This window comes from Micrasema longulum, unplaced genomic scaffold, assembly GCF_059751315.1.
Source record: "Micrasema longulum isolate JH-2025_06_02 unplaced genomic scaffold, ASM5975131v1 h1tg001591l, whole genome shotgun sequence".
Lineage (NCBI taxonomy): Eukaryota > Metazoa > Arthropoda > Insecta > Trichoptera > Brachycentridae > Micrasema > Micrasema longulum.
In genome coordinates, this window is record NW_028278773.1 from 43,396 (window position 1) to 59,293 (window position 15,898).

Sequence of the window (15,898 nt, forward strand, 5' to 3'; positions counted from 1 at the left end):
TTCATCTAATTGAATTATTTTACCTACATACTAGACTAGGCAACGCCTGAAAATGTTATTTTTTCAATTTCTATACTTTTTCATGGACCAGGTAATTTATCAACAATATTTTGAGTTTGTCCAAATTTTTGTAGACAAGGACTGGATTCAACTCCCTGGGGAGCTGTTTATATTAACATATTAAAAAAAATGTGTAAATTTTTTTTTAAAACGAAAATTTTTCCTTGTGATTTACCCAAATGTTTTATTTTAAGGGGCATTTGCAAAGTGTTGTAAATAACTCACTATTAGAAAATGGGAATTGAGTTGGGGTAGAGTGGGATTCGAACCACGGACCTTAAAGCTGTGAGTCCGAGACAGTAGCCACGGGACCACAACCCGATTCCTTTTCTTAACCCAATTTTTTTTTAATAAACACAACCCTCTAATCCATCATAGATTTTTTTAAAGATAGTATATTTGGCTAAAATTTAATGTGACCGATTTAAAATCACCACCCAGTAGATTTCAAATGCGTTTGTGATAACTATCGACGTGCTAATGAGCGACGTGATAACAATTTCTCGCCATGGTTGTTGATCGTATTCACGATCGCAATGCAACATCCGTGAACACCTAATATTAAATGTCAAAATATTTACTTTTCGCGACGTATAATCCTGCTGCGCAATCACATATTTGAATTTCACCGGTGTAAATATGGAAAATATAAATATTAGCCGGCGGTCGGCAAGCCAAATGTCAAGAAAAGAAGTCGCCATAGTAATTGTAATTTAATTATAACTATTTTGCAAATGCAATATATTGTATTATTTATTATTACACCGATTTGTTAAAAGAAATTAAAGTATGACTAAATGTGAAATCACTGTAAATGGCGTTATACCAGAATAAGTAGAGGAATTTGTGTATCTAGGAAGTATGTTTACTGGGGATGGAAAGACAGAGAAAGATATTAGGAGGAGGGCGAGTGCCGGGAACAGAGTGAACAGTGCACTTAATTCAACGTTGGCAAATAAATGTTTGTGGCAAGAAGCAAGATTAGCAGTTCACAACGGAGTCCTGGTCCCGACACTGATGTATGAGAGCGAAGTATGGACTTGGAAAAACAGAGTTAAAAGTAGGCTGAATGCTGTCAAAATGCGATCTCTCAGGCGAATGTGTGGTAAAACTATGTACGACAGATGCACAAATGTCGAGATCCGTATATTATGTAAGGCTGAGACAAGCATTATCGACAAAATCAAGAAAGGAACTCTGCGCTGGTTTGGACGTGTAGAGCGAATGAACAGCGAAAGAACGACTAAGAATATTTTCAATGCAAATGTTGATGGATGCAGAAGTAGAGGAAGACCGAGAAAGACATGGCATGACCAAATCCAACAAATACTTGAAGAGGGGCATGTCAAAAGTCAGAATAATCGGTGCGCGTGCATGAGAAGGTGTATGAATGTGGAGGAAGCGAGATCTGTATGCAAAGATAGAGTGATGTAGCGTTTTATCCTCTCTGCCTACCCTTACGGAGAAACGGCGTGATGGTTTGTTGTTGTTGTAAACGCCAATTTTTCGCCAGTGAACTGTATTTATTTACGAGGCAAACAAAAAAAAACCGACACATGCGTTGACTTATGACTGCGATAACTTAAGCATGTTCATTGTTGTTCATTGTGATCGTTCAAATGCTTAGCATGTTTTTAAGCACGTCAATAGTTATTTGTGATTGAGCTACAGAAAGTGGTTCACTGATTAGACTGAACCAGAATCGTGATGTATTCAGAATGTTGGTCGCCAACCTCCAGTATGAGCGTCAAAAGAAGAAAAAGAGTTTTCCGTAAAAATAAGTTAAACCCTTACAATTGTCAGGGTTGAAAGTTAAATCCCAAAGAAATATATCATTTTATTTATTGTGTTTCTTATTGTGTCCGATGTACAAAACGTTCCGCCATGGATATTGTGGGAACAGTAGACTGTTAAAGGGGAATCCCATTGAATTGGGATAACCATAGGTGCCCGTGCAGCGCGAGAATTGGCGGGAAAACAACACAAAACAAGATGGCGGGGCTTTCACGTATCAGGGGTCCGAAACCATACTTATTTTTAAAAATTATTATTATTTTATCAGGCACCGTGGCGCAGTTGGTTAGACGGCTCACTGTGAAACTGGCGTCGCGGGTTCGGTTCCCGCCAGTTGCAAGAAAGAAATTCAAGAAAGATTTTTTTCTCAACTGGTCTGGGTGTTGGGGGGTATTTTTCATAACCTCCTTCCATATCCCCTCTTTCCCACTGGCTGACAAGTCTCTAAAAGAAGGGTTAGCGGTTTATCCTTTTTTTAAATCAATAACCTTGTACATACAACAATGTTTTAAGTATGTCTGAATTTATTTATTTTTAGTTTCATTGAGGACATTACAGAGTATCCAATTTATGCTCAACACATTTCAAAATATACATATCAGATTTATCAAATAGAAAAGAGAAAAAAAAGTCACATAAAATGGACATAAGTCATATAAATGGAGAAATTACCCTCCTAAGAGAAATTGCACTGTCGTGAAATACATCCTTAAAATATTCACCATTCTGACGATATTTGAGCAACTATATCTCTTCAATTCTTTCATCTGTTGATGTTTGTGAAGTTAAAGAGCTGAAACCTTTATTTATGCAGGTGAGATTCAACTAATTGAATTATTTCACCTACATACTAGGCAACGCCTGAAAATATTATTTTTTCAATTTCTATACTTCTTCATGGACCAGGTAATTTATCAACAATATTTTGAGTTTGTCCAAATTTTTGTAGACAAGGACTGGGTTCAACTCCCTGGGGAGCTGTTTATATTAACATATTAAACATCAACAGATGAAATAATTGAAGGAATATAGATGTTCAAATACAGGCAGAATGGTGAATGTTACACAGTGTGTAAAGTGGCCACTTAAACCAGCCATTGACAGGTCATAAGCCCTGTAGATGCCTAGATTTTCATATTACCTTCTCTAAAATGGTATTCATCTCTGTTGTTATAAGCTAATATTAACAGCTCCTAGAGAGTTAAATCCAGTCCTTGTCCACAAAAATTTGGATAAACTCAAAATATTGTTAATATATTTTGTCCATGTCTTAAATGGTTGGCCGTCCGTTCTCTCAAAGGGGGTTAGAGGTAAGCTCGCCATATTTGAGAAAGGAATTCATTTGTCTGTTCTAAGATAAATAAAACAATATCTATAAATTATTTTATTGTGAAATACGCGCACAGTATCCACAAACATATTATCATTTCGGTTTGTTGTAATTTTGTAAAGACTCTAACCACTAATCCTTCGATATTATTTGGAAACTCGAATGTTTTGTTAAGAAAAGTTTTTCAATGAAAAAGCTTTGTCTCACCTCTTGCGAAATATTTTAAGGGTGGATGAAATACCCTTTTTAATTTACATTTTCAATTATTTACAATATTAAATGTTTGTATATAACCACTTACCGACTATTCTATGTCTACCGGTTTCGAGACGTATCCGTCTCTTCGTCAGGACACTAATCAAACCAACATGAAAAACCCACTATACACCTTCACCATAGTTGATGCACAAAAATATAAAACCAACACGACATGCATTTTAATAAGCACATGCACTGATTAAATTATGAAAATATTTATTTATTAATATACACGGCACGCAGTGCCTTTTACCTTAAAAAGATGCATATTAAAAATAATATAAACATTTCAATGTAATGTGAAAAACTTAAAAATAATAATTATTATTTTATTTTTTTTAAAAGAAATATTTGCGTTCTTAAAATTTACCCAAATATTTAATTTTGCGGGCCATTTTCAACGAGTTGTAAATAACTCACTATTAGAAAATGGGAATCAAGTTGGGGTAGAGTAAGATTCGAACCACGGACCTTTGGTCCGTGAGTCCGAGACACTAGCCACAGGACCACAACCTGATTGAACATAAAAGTATTATTATTATGATTTGTTTTTTATGCCCCAATGTCCAGAATGTGTACATTAGTCAATTCATCACACGACTTGGAATTTTTTGAGATAGATCTTCCGGCTTTTCGTAGATCTCTTCGCGACTAATCAGTGTGGGATGAAGTTGGATTGGCATGGTTTAGCTCAAAGTTTTAGGTCTTTCGTTTTTTTGAATATATTGTATACAATTATTGTTTTGCCCTTGTTTGTCTTTGCTAAATAGTTTTATGTTCTTTTTGTTCAGTTTCTTGCATTTATGTTTCTTCATGTAACTGTTGTAATTGGCTTAGGCCGTATATATATATATAATAAATAAATTAATGCAGTTTTGTATAAAGAACACATTTAGATATAAAAAAAAATTGAACAATGTGTGCAGATAAAAATTTAAAAGGAAAAGAGTATATATATATATTTATCTTTTAAACGTACAAAAATCGTATTTAACATATTCAAAATTATTTTCTTAGACAATTAGATTTCAGAAATAATGTTTCATTCTCAAGTAGGACTGAGTCAGCTAATTTTCACAAGGTGCAAAATCTCGCAACTCGGCGTACCATGTTGGATATGAGCTTTCCATACAAAATTGTTAATAACGTAATTGATAGCCCAGAAATTGTTAGAGGCATTTCATATCGAGTCCCTGTCCGTAGAACTCGTCAATCTGTACTCTTCGACATTCCTAACTCAATGACTAATTATTTAAAAAATAGCACTCTACGAAGAATACAGATTACCTATAATGACAGTTTTAGTGACATCGACATACTACATTGTAAATTCCATATTTTTATCAGATCAGTCAAAGACATTTTAAATTTATCTCCTGCTTGACTTTTAACTTTTATTTTGATTTTTAATTTTGTCTTTCAATTTTAACTTTTTAATTTGAATTCTTGATTTTAACTTTTAATTTAAACTTTTAACTTAATTTTAATTTAAACTTTTCATTTTAATTTTAACTTTTGATCATTACTTTTCCGCACTATTAGGTGCGGAAAAGTAATGATGAAAAAATGATACGTTGTATCCCAACTCAACTCAGGGCTCTTGGCCTCATAGAATTATTATTATGAATAACTTATACAGCGCCATTTTCGTAACAAAATACCTCAAGGGCGCTTCACATAGTGATTATATGGCTAAATAAATTTAATCGAAGATTTTAAATTTGTAATTTTATTGAAGATTTTAAAATTGTAATTTAATTGAAGCTTTTTAATTTGTAATTTAATGGATGCTTTTAAATATGTAATTTAATGGAAGCTTTTAAATTTGTAATTTAATCGAAGCTTTTTAATTTGTAATTTAATTGAAGCTTTTTAATTTGTAATTTAATGGAAGCTTTTAAATTTGTAATTTAATCGAAGCTTTTAAATTTGTAACTTAATTGAAGTTTTAAAATTTATAATTTAATTAAAGCTTTTAAATTTGTAATTTAATTAAAACAATTTATTCTGTTTGATACTTTTTAATTTTTAATAAATTTTATTTAATTTTTTTGTTAAATATGAACGGTATTAATTTACTTAATTCATCATCAGTTCCATTTCCGCACCTAATGATGCATAAGGCACTGCAATGGTACACCAATTGCAGCGTACCTTGATCATTTTTATTACATGAAGGTAAGATGATCAGTTTTACGCTTCAGGTACCAGTCCAGGGACTATGAAATATTCTAGTGTGAACACCCATTTAAATAAATATTTCACATCAACCATGTCGGTAAGGCCGACAAAAAAAAGTACCCCTCCACGAAAGTGGTAATTTTTGCGCCCCCGAAAATAGCTGCGAAGATTTTCTTATCAGTTTCGTTCTCCGCAGGCACCTGTCGGCGGCGCACGCGCTGGACGACCGCTCGGCGGCGCAAGCGCGCGTCCAGCAGCAGGTGGTGGCGCAGCTGGAGCTGCAACTGCGGCGCGAGCGCGACCGCCTGCGCGCCATGACGCGCCACCTGCACGCCGCGCGCCAGGCCGCGCCCGCCGAGCCGCGCGACGCGCCGCCCGCCGCGCCGCCGGCCGCGTCGCCGGCACCCAAGCCGCAACTGCCCGGTGAGAGAACCTTCATCTTCATCTTTTGTGCTCGGACCGACTCTCAGCAACAAAAAATATCTACCTTGTGTCCACTTCCCATTTTCCTAGCGCAACTCCACGTAACAATAATCCAAAACACATAAAGACAAACAAGTTAAGTGCTCCCAACACAATTGCAACAACCGAGCTGTGCCAGCGTCTACCTAGACTGCCATCTCTAATCACACAATATGTGCCAGCGTCACACGACCGCTAGCTTCACCAGAAAGTTCTAGCACCACGTCACGCCTCAAAACAACAGCAGGTCATTGGAGTTGCGCAACCTTCAACTCTCAACAATACCGTCTACTCTCTTATTTTTCTCCTCCGGGACGAGGTATTTCTGCACTTCGCATCCACTCTTCAACAGATTGGTTGGCAGTAAAGCCCCGCATCTCTTCCAAGGATTTTATTTTGGTAAATGTGTGGGACTCACCCGTAAATCAATGCCCACTGTCATCTGACCAGCTTAAGGACAGTACACAAATGAAATCATACATTTTCATTTCTGTATCAAAACAATAAGTTAAACATCCAAATCGCCGACACGTGCGGATATCAAATTGCTGACAGCCAGGAAAATAGTATACGACGTTATGTCTCTACTAGGAAGTGAAGTGAAAACTGCAGAATAATTACTATAGAATCAGTTAAACATCTGATTCAGGTAGTTCTTAAATTTTTAAAACGTTTACGTGGTTAATCTGTTTATTCAACATGTAATGAACGAACTCGAAGTATGACGTCGTTTTATTCTGCTACTCTAACTGGGGTAAGAGCTCTCATACATCTCCACGCATAATTCCTACAGATATCTTAATCAGGGTGTCTTTGAAACAGGCAAAATAACGTGGAATGGTTTCTCTGTACGATTTGTTACAAAATGGCCGGTGAAGAGGTGGCGATGGCTCTGGTTTTCCCAATCGGACTTTTTTCTCTCGGTTTACTAACAAACTCATGAACTAACGTACCCTACCGCCGGCAGAATTGGTAAAATCAGATTGAGGGTGAAAAAAAAAATTGACTACACATACTTACTGACTTATCGGGTCTGGACTTTAGACCTTGCCACTCTAATGTACAGCGACAGATACCGCCTTGTCATTGGCCATCCTCAAATCATCCTCTTCACAAGTCAGCCGCATTAATGGACACCGCAGCAAATAAGGATCATCTTGCACCTCTCCACAATCGCAGCTCTTGTCAACTCCCTCCAGAAAACGTCGCTTCTGTTGATCATATTTGCACCTACCCACAGTCTGTTGATACCTTTCTACGTAGAAAAGTCCAAACTGTGGGTGGTGTTTGTGCTTTCGGGCGACGTTATCTAAAGCTTATCACCGAGTTCCTTCCTCCGCAGATCTTCTATGCGTTTTTTTTGCAGAGGTATTCAAGTCAGTTGTGACTTTGAGAAAATTCATTTTTAATCCCAGTCTTGGAAAAACCATTCGATGGTCGTAAAGAGAGGTGTCTAGGATCATGGATCTGTTTGTGTCTCTTGGTGTCCGCTGGTACATTTCTCGTGATGTTGAGTGAAGTGATTTTTATTATAGAGTAAAGTTTGTTCACTGGTGTGGGATTAACGCCCATATCATTAACATATTCACTTATTTGGCGTTTCGCTGACATCTGTCAAACTGGACAAGCGTACTCTGCTACGGAGATACACAAACCCAAGGCAGTATACATGGAGATGCTCTCTATAATAGACTAGCATTTATAATGTAGTCTCTCCAGGAAATGCTAATGATTTGGCTATAGGTGCAAATCTCGAAGGCCTCCAACATTTTTCGATCTCTTTTGCATATGCACCATGCTTCGCAACCATACATTAAAATACCAAAAGAGATAAAATTTTCACATACAACCACAGGCGGCTCCGGACTAAAATCACTGAAAGTGAATTTCTTAACCATTTTTTAACTTGTATATATAAACGTGTAATGACGCCCGCGCACAGGAACCAGATCGGAACGCTAAATCTCCCAATATTATTGTTTGCGTACTGTTTTATACACACTATAATTGTACGCATATTGTATATTCTAAACCATCTAAATTTTCATATTGTACGTAACAAACAACATGTTTAAAGTGACGTTGCAAACGAACTCCATATTGGCGCATACGCTGACACTATACGAAGTATGTTATTGTCTTTTCCCTCTGCACGATTCACCGGTATGAAGCATAGTATATCTCATTCAAGCCACGGTTTTACCAGATCTGGTATTTTTCATACAATACATGGTAAAAGCTCGTGAAAAACAGAATATGCAGGGTGACGATTGTGCATGCGTAGACTAGATAATAAATCGTCCACGAGAGTCAATCTTGCTAGATCTTTTGACACTAGTATTTAACATAATGTTCTACGAGTATAATGTTGCAATGAATACCTGTTTCTTTTTATTTTACATGTTTTCAATTATTAATGTATTTACACGTGTTTTTACTCGGTAGTGCACTGCTCTTATGCGCATACAAAAAACCGCCTCTGCTCTCCTCAAACAATCCTATCAGCAGAGTTCAACCCGATACCATTTCCTCAAGCTAACTGTGTTCTTTCTCGTCACAGGTCCGATAGTTCTCGGCGGGGGCTCTTCCAGGGCCCCGTCCCCCGTGGGGCCCATCAGGCGGAGGGTCAGTGACAAGACCGGAGTCTCCATAGCCGGAGGTCAGCCACACTCCCTTAGTACGTTTCCAGTCTAATAGATCACTCTTCATATGTTGCTTTGTATCGACTCCACCAACACCTGTCGATTTTCAATCCATTCCATCATCATTTTCCACTCTCGCATATTTGATACACTTCATTCTTTCATTCGCATAAAAATATATTTAAAAAACTTAAAATGTACAACTTACCCCCGCAATTGAACTGTACGAAAAACATGTCACTTTGGCATAAAATACTTGATGAAAGAAGACCATCAAAAATATTGTTTTGGGAAGTATAAAAGACGATGACCTAACAGTTATAAGAAATTCTGACACCAGACAATAACAACACTAACACATTAAGACAGCATGGCAAAATGCAGAACAGTGAAAAATACTATACAATTGGCATAAACACTACAGTGACTTACCTGACTATTTGAAATATTATATTAGGCCTTAACACAAGTTGTGTCAGTTTTTCTATTCAAATTTAAAAATGAGCTCCAAAAGAACAGAACGATAAAAGTTATACGTCATTTAAAAGAAAATTTTCTGTTCTACGAGATATTGTGTTTTCTTTTACGTTACGTGTATTGTTTGATTTGATTACAAGCTTTCAAAGTGGAATGTCAAGTAAACGAAAGTGAGCATTTTTGATACCTTCTGTTCGCGTTCAACCGAGGGAATAAATGAGAATACAAATAAAGAGAAAACATTATTAACTATTTCGTTGTAATTTGTCTTTTTGTCCTTTTCATTTGGAAAAAAACGGAAACAACTTATGTTGACATTCATACTACATTATCATTCCGTTTCCGCACCTAATAGTGCAAAGGGCACTGCATTAGTACACCAATCGCAGCGTACCTTGATTTTTTTTGTCACATGAAGGTAAGATGATCAGTCTTACGCTCCAGGGACTATGAAATATTCCAGTGTGAAAGAACCCGAGACCTCTCGCATGGTAGGCAAACGCGCTGACCAAATACTCAAAATAATTATGTGTGCGGGTGTGCATAAGAGTGTATAGGTGTGGGGTTCGGTTTGTGTTCGAGACTAGTGAAAAGATGAGGTATTATAATGTCAAATTAAATTATAGAGATACAGAGTTATTCAAAAATAATTGTTTGACGATTCTCATTTGACGGCTTCCATGTTGTAGTGGTTAATAAGACCCTTGAAAAGTTTGATTTCTGGTTAGAACACTTAAATTAAACGTGGTTTTTCTCAAGCCTGAGTTTTTTATGCTGTAATTCACCACTGTAATTAAACCTGCTGGTCTGTTGTGGCGCAAAAAAAAACTAAAATTTAATATTTTTATGTTTCTAAAAAAGTATAAAATGTAATACGAACCGTAGGATAACTCTGCGCAAAGTTCAAACAAACTGTCGGTAGATGGAATGAAGATTTTATTTTTACTAACCATGATATTTTTGATAATCATCAGCCTATTGACACATAGACATACCCCTGAGCCCTCAAAAATTATGACACTTAACTCATGCCCAACGCGTATTTAGTTGATCTCTAACTGCCATGCCACCCTGGCATGACGTTAAGAATCTTAACCAAAATGCCTGCTTGTATCGTGAAAGCGTGTAAAAACATTCTCGATAAACATCGTAAAAAGGATTGTTAAACTTTTCATTGGGAAATATTTTCGAATCGGAATGGTCTTTCAACGAATCATATCCCAAACACCTTTAATATTTAATATAAACACGTCTATTCCACGTTTAGAAAATGAACTAGTATAAAGTCATAATTGATTACAGGTAAAATTATTAAGATACGCTCGGTGTGCCTAAAAATTTAAACCACCTTTAATCAGCGCTCACTACCATTATGCTTTCATCGTCGCGAACAATGATATTAAATTTTAAATGTCAAAATTTCTTTCTCTTAATCAAAATAACAAAAGTATCTATCAGACGATAGATAAACTATCATTTTTGGATATTTACTTCATGGTACTTAAAACAAATCAAATGAGTAATAGGGAAATTATTGATAACATCTCTATGACTGAAATATTTGGTTTTCTTCTGCTAACTATATACTATATACGAGAATTGCCATTCTAAGTTTTTATTACTAAAATTTTCTATCTTTGTAAATTAAAATTTTAACTAAAATTACTGTTTTTTATGTACATCATACTCTTTTGTTAATTCAAATTCATACTTTTGTGTAACAGCTAAAATTTCTGTTGCTTTTTGTCAGTTTGACCAAAAAAGCTTTACCTAATAATTGAATTTCATCCGGGTCTGTTGGATTATGTAAAGCGTCAGTAATGTACGGTTCTTGGTCTTTTCTAACTTGTAATAATGACCCGTTGTGGTCTCCAGGTCTTCCCTATATGCTCGAGAGAGCTGGTCTGGATGTGCAGCAAGGTAAAGAGTGGAATTTCTACTTCTGCCACTTGGGTTTGCATAATGAATATCTTTTAGATGATATATTTTCATTTACTTACTTTTTTATTTGCATTTATTTCACAACTCACAAACCCAGGCAAATTTGTAGATTTGTAAGTGTTCTTATAATTGGGTTATAGTGTATTTTTTACGCATTTTTATTTCAATTGCTTTTTTAACAGATATCGTTAATTTCTTTATTTGATTACAGTAATCGATTTATTTTATTTATAATTGTTTCTCTGGTTAAAATCAAAGTGGAGGGTTGATTGATATGCTTCACCACTAATCTATTTCAAAGTGGATAAGAAAAAGTTTTTGTTCCTTATTTTTTTGCGTATGCACTTCATCCAGGGATACAATAACATTATGGCTCCCTGTGCTACTATTCCGAATGTTCTCTGTTCCGTGGAGAGTGGTTAATTTGGAGTTTTTTCATGTTGTCCACACTTTGCTTCACATAATAACCGAAATCAGGAACAGAACCAGAATCACGGATATCATGGATCGCGTAGCAGGGCTGAAGTGGCAGTGGGCAAGACATGTTGCAAGACAATCCCCATAAGATGGACCCCTAAAATTTTAAGATGGAGACCTTAGGAGAATAAGCGAGGCGTCGGAAGACCTAAAAAAGGATAGTCTGACGACATAGCTGCCGTAGGGGGTAAATTGGCTGCAAATAGCAGCCGGCCGAGAAAAATTAAAGGATACGGAAGAAGCCTTTAACCGGCAGTGGAGAACAGAAGGCTAAAGAATGAGAAGAAGAATAGCTACACCGATAATTATATGTCAAAAAATTACAAACATGTGAAACCAAACATAATGATTTTCATTAAGAACATTATTGCGATCTTAAGTATTACCTAAAACACTTAATTAGGTTGAATTTACCAAACCATCGGATTCATGCATCATTTGACGTTTAATCATCAGTGTTAACAAATTATAATTTAAAAACAAATATCATCAAATTTTGAGTATTTGAGTAAAGAAAAGGAGCACTGAAATAGACCTACCTTTGATGCGATGAGGATTTTCTTTCTATTTTGGGGCACTGGATGATAAAATTCACTATGAATTCTGATATTCAATGATTTACCATAAGAACTACCAGAAGAACACTTTTACAACGATGCGTGACGATTCCAAGAATTTTTATCCAAGTTGATGTTATGTCAAAATTTTGTTTATAATGTTCCAAATCCATATGTTAGAATCTTCTGTCTTGATCTTAGAGAGGCACCATAAGGATGGGTCAAAGGAAGACTGGTAAATAAAGGAAAATATTAGACTCCACAGTGCATACTCATTAGCTTGACTGGTCAACTCGAACCAGGTCAGCGACATATCAATCAACCCTCGCATTAAAATTTAATCATTTGAAGATTATAATTTGTGTTTCTGTTCTTAATGAACATATTTTTATCAAAATATTTACTTTGTTTCGGAAAAATTGGAATTGTATGTCTTTTTATTATTTCTGCTTGTTTTTGATTTTCTGAAACGATTCTATTGAAATAATTTTTTACATGTTTATGCATTAAAATTCTCTAAAACTGATTTTAATTATGATTGAAATTTATTGCGACAGAGAGAGAAAAACATTTTTGAGAAGGCTTTAATTTATAGGTCTAGGCATTTACAGGGTTTATGATCTGACATTGGCTGTTTAAAGTAGCAACTTTACAAGCTGTGTAACATTGTTGATTTAACTAACTGGTGTAAAAATAAAAATAAAAATTGAAAAGTATTCTCGGGCGTTGTCTAGTTGGTGAAATAATTCAGCTAGATGAACTTGACCCACATTCATATAGGTTTCAGCTACTTTACTTCACAAAAGATAAAAGATGGAAGAGTTGAGGAAATGTGTATATTCACGCATAGCCTGAATAGTGAATGTTACACAGTGGGTCAAGTGAAGTCAAAATCAGCCAATGACAGGTCACAAGCACCTAGACTTTCATATGTTCTCACCAAAAAAGTTTTCCCTCTCTGTTGCAATAAATCTCAATCGAAATCTAGCCTTGTTTACAAACATTTGGACACGCTCAAAATATTGTTCATTTCATTAAAAAACGATCATATATCTCCCTCCCCTGTATCAAATATGTTTTTCAAAGATGATTGGGAATTTTTCTTACATTTTTACATTTGGCGCCCAACGTGGGGCAAAAAAATTAAATCAATTTAATTTATCCTTTAATGTGTTATTTAAAAAAAAAATAATGTGGTGGTTTAATGTTTCATCTTAACTTGACAGAAATCCAGAGAAATCGCGAGTTTTACAAGAACGCTGATGTCCGACCTCCATTCACGTATGCTTCTCTTATAAGACAGGTGAGCGATTTCTCAAAATTGATTTCCTAGCTAATAAATTTATTGATATTGTGTATCTTACGCTATCGTTCTTGTTTATTTAGTCAATCATCGAGTCACCGGACAAGCAACTTACACTCAACGAAATCTACAATTGGTTTCAAAATACTTTTTGCTACTTTAGAAGAAACGCGGCAACATGGAAGGTAGGAACTTTATTTTTAATTTTGTTTTCATCAGTAATATTAAGTTTACAATTCCTAATAACTGTAGAAATAAACACAACTTTTTTTAATGCTTCGTACAATACAATATCATTGTCTATTTAACTTATCGTTTATTTATGATACTCCTAGGATTTAAGCTATTTAATTATGTTTATTAGAAATCCAAAACTTGATGCAACCAATTGTTCTACATGAGATTGTATGTACAAAAGTCTACGTGAATCAAAATATCGAATTGATTCATAGAGTATAAATATTATTAAGATTTGATAAATCGTCGTTAAATCAAAGTGTCTGTGTGAGGAAGAGAATCAGAAGCCCCATTTCATCAAACATAACCTAACAATATTTATTAATCAGTATTTTATAAATGAAAAAAAAATACATTTAATTTTTGGGTCTTTGTTTGTTGATGAAGGCTTCTGGTATATGAACGAATGTTTTTTTTTATGTTTTAAAACATGTTTCATTGTTATTACAGAGTATAGTAATAATATTCTCTTTGGTGGTAAATATCGTAAAACTAAGAATCTGTATGTAGTAATATTAATTTGGTCATCATTTAAAGATATTTTGTTATTGTTTTTTACTAAAATATCATCGCATTCTTTGCAAAAATTATTCTCAGGATTTATAACCATCTTAACTATTGAGAGATTCTTGAATTCGTCCTTTTAACTTTATAGATCAGAATTCCTAGTAGAAATTCTTTACTGTAAGTCTTTACTAACTTTTGATTACGGCGGTTTCTTTTCGCCAAAAGTCCTCTCAATTGGCTTAATAATAATGGTTCGTTCTTCCGAGTTTTTGTTATGACAAAACTACCCATTCCTTAATTTCAAACATCATGAAAAAGTTTACAACATTTGTTTATAACTTAGACCCCAGATGTAGAATTCAATCATTTATAATTACATATGTTAGCAAAACATTATTTGAAAAGCGAAATGCTTAGCTACTTATTACTTGAGGGTAGAATAAATATAACACATGTTGAAATTTTGAAGATAGTGAAGTGAGAATTAAAACATTTGATGATGATTCCATAGCAGAGAAAATTTCTACTTATTTTGGAAATTAATAAAAAATGTTGCAAATAAACCGTCGTATTCCATAGATTTTTACGCCACCTGCTTGGTAATATCAAAATTATATAGCCTTTGCAAAATATGTCGTTTATCTTCATTTCAGTAACGTAAACATTTTACTCTATTTCGTCAATAGTTTTAAGTTCTAAAACCGCCAAATCTTCTTCACCTATAATTGCGTGTTGACATTTCTAATTTGTTTACCATCCACTGAAATTGATCATTCCACGTCCTTTATTGGGTGTGCCTATTACCTTCCGCCTTAAAGTTCGATTAGGTTTCGTCCGCTGGACGAGGCTGGATCGAGCGCATACTAAATATGACAAAACGACCAGAACGCCGTTCGTCACAACCTGTCGCTGCACAAATGCTTCATGCGGGTGGAGAATGTTAAGGGCGCCGTTTGGACGGTGGACGAGGTGGAGTTCTACAAGAGAAGACCGCAGCGCTGCTCTCAGGCCGCGGCCGGCGCCCCCCTCACCTCCGCCATGCAAGCTCAGGGGTACGGGAGACCCACAACATAACATTAACATAACAGAATTATGTACCAGCCCTTTCCCCAACTCCCCCGACTTTATCTGACTCAGCTAATCCTACAAAAATACAACCAAACCTCTCTAAGGTAACCTATCGCCTATGAGATCTTACCTTAACTTAGATGACTACTAAATCCTATTAATCTGACTCAGTATCTCCTTCACGAGCTTACTTGACCAAACTGTTTCCAACTTTATCTGACTCAGCTTTTCCTACAGTACAACTAAACCTTTCAAACAGTACATCCGTTTCTAACATCACTTAATCCCTTTTGAGACCTTTTCGAAACCAAGCTGACTACTAAATCCCATTAATCTGACTTAGTATCTCCTTCAATAACTTACTTGACCAAACTCTTTCCAACTTTATCTGACTCAGCTATTCCTACAAGAGTACAACTAAACCTTTCAAACAGTACATCCGTTTTTAACGTCACTTAATCCCCTTTGAGACCTTTTCTAAACTAAGCTGACTATTAATCTGACTCAGTATCTCCTTCAAAAACTTCGTTACTTGACAAAATTCTTTCCAACTTTATCCGACTCAGTTATTCCTACTGTACAACTAAACCTTTCAAACAGTTTA

At 35.4% G+C, this 15,898-nt stretch overlaps 1 protein-coding gene across 1 annotated transcript in view; it reads left to right on the top strand.

Moving 5' to 3' along the window:
• FoxP (forkhead box transcription factor P) overlaps positions 1 to 15,898 on the top strand; it is a gene marked incomplete at its 5' end in the record, with an annotated part of 50,496 nt that overhangs the window by 15,555 nt on the left and 19,043 nt on the right. The window contains 5 exons of the mRNA XM_088236636.1: positions 5,820 to 6,046; positions 8,646 to 8,762; positions 13,406 to 13,482; positions 13,566 to 13,667; positions 15,112 to 15,278. Coding sequence (XP_088092762.1) covers positions 5,820 to 6,046; positions 8,646 to 8,762; positions 13,406 to 13,482; positions 13,566 to 13,667; positions 15,112 to 15,278 — 690 coding nt within the window. The remainder of the gene's footprint in view (positions 1 to 5,819; positions 6,047 to 8,645; positions 8,763 to 13,405; positions 13,483 to 13,565; positions 13,668 to 15,111; positions 15,279 to 15,898) is intronic.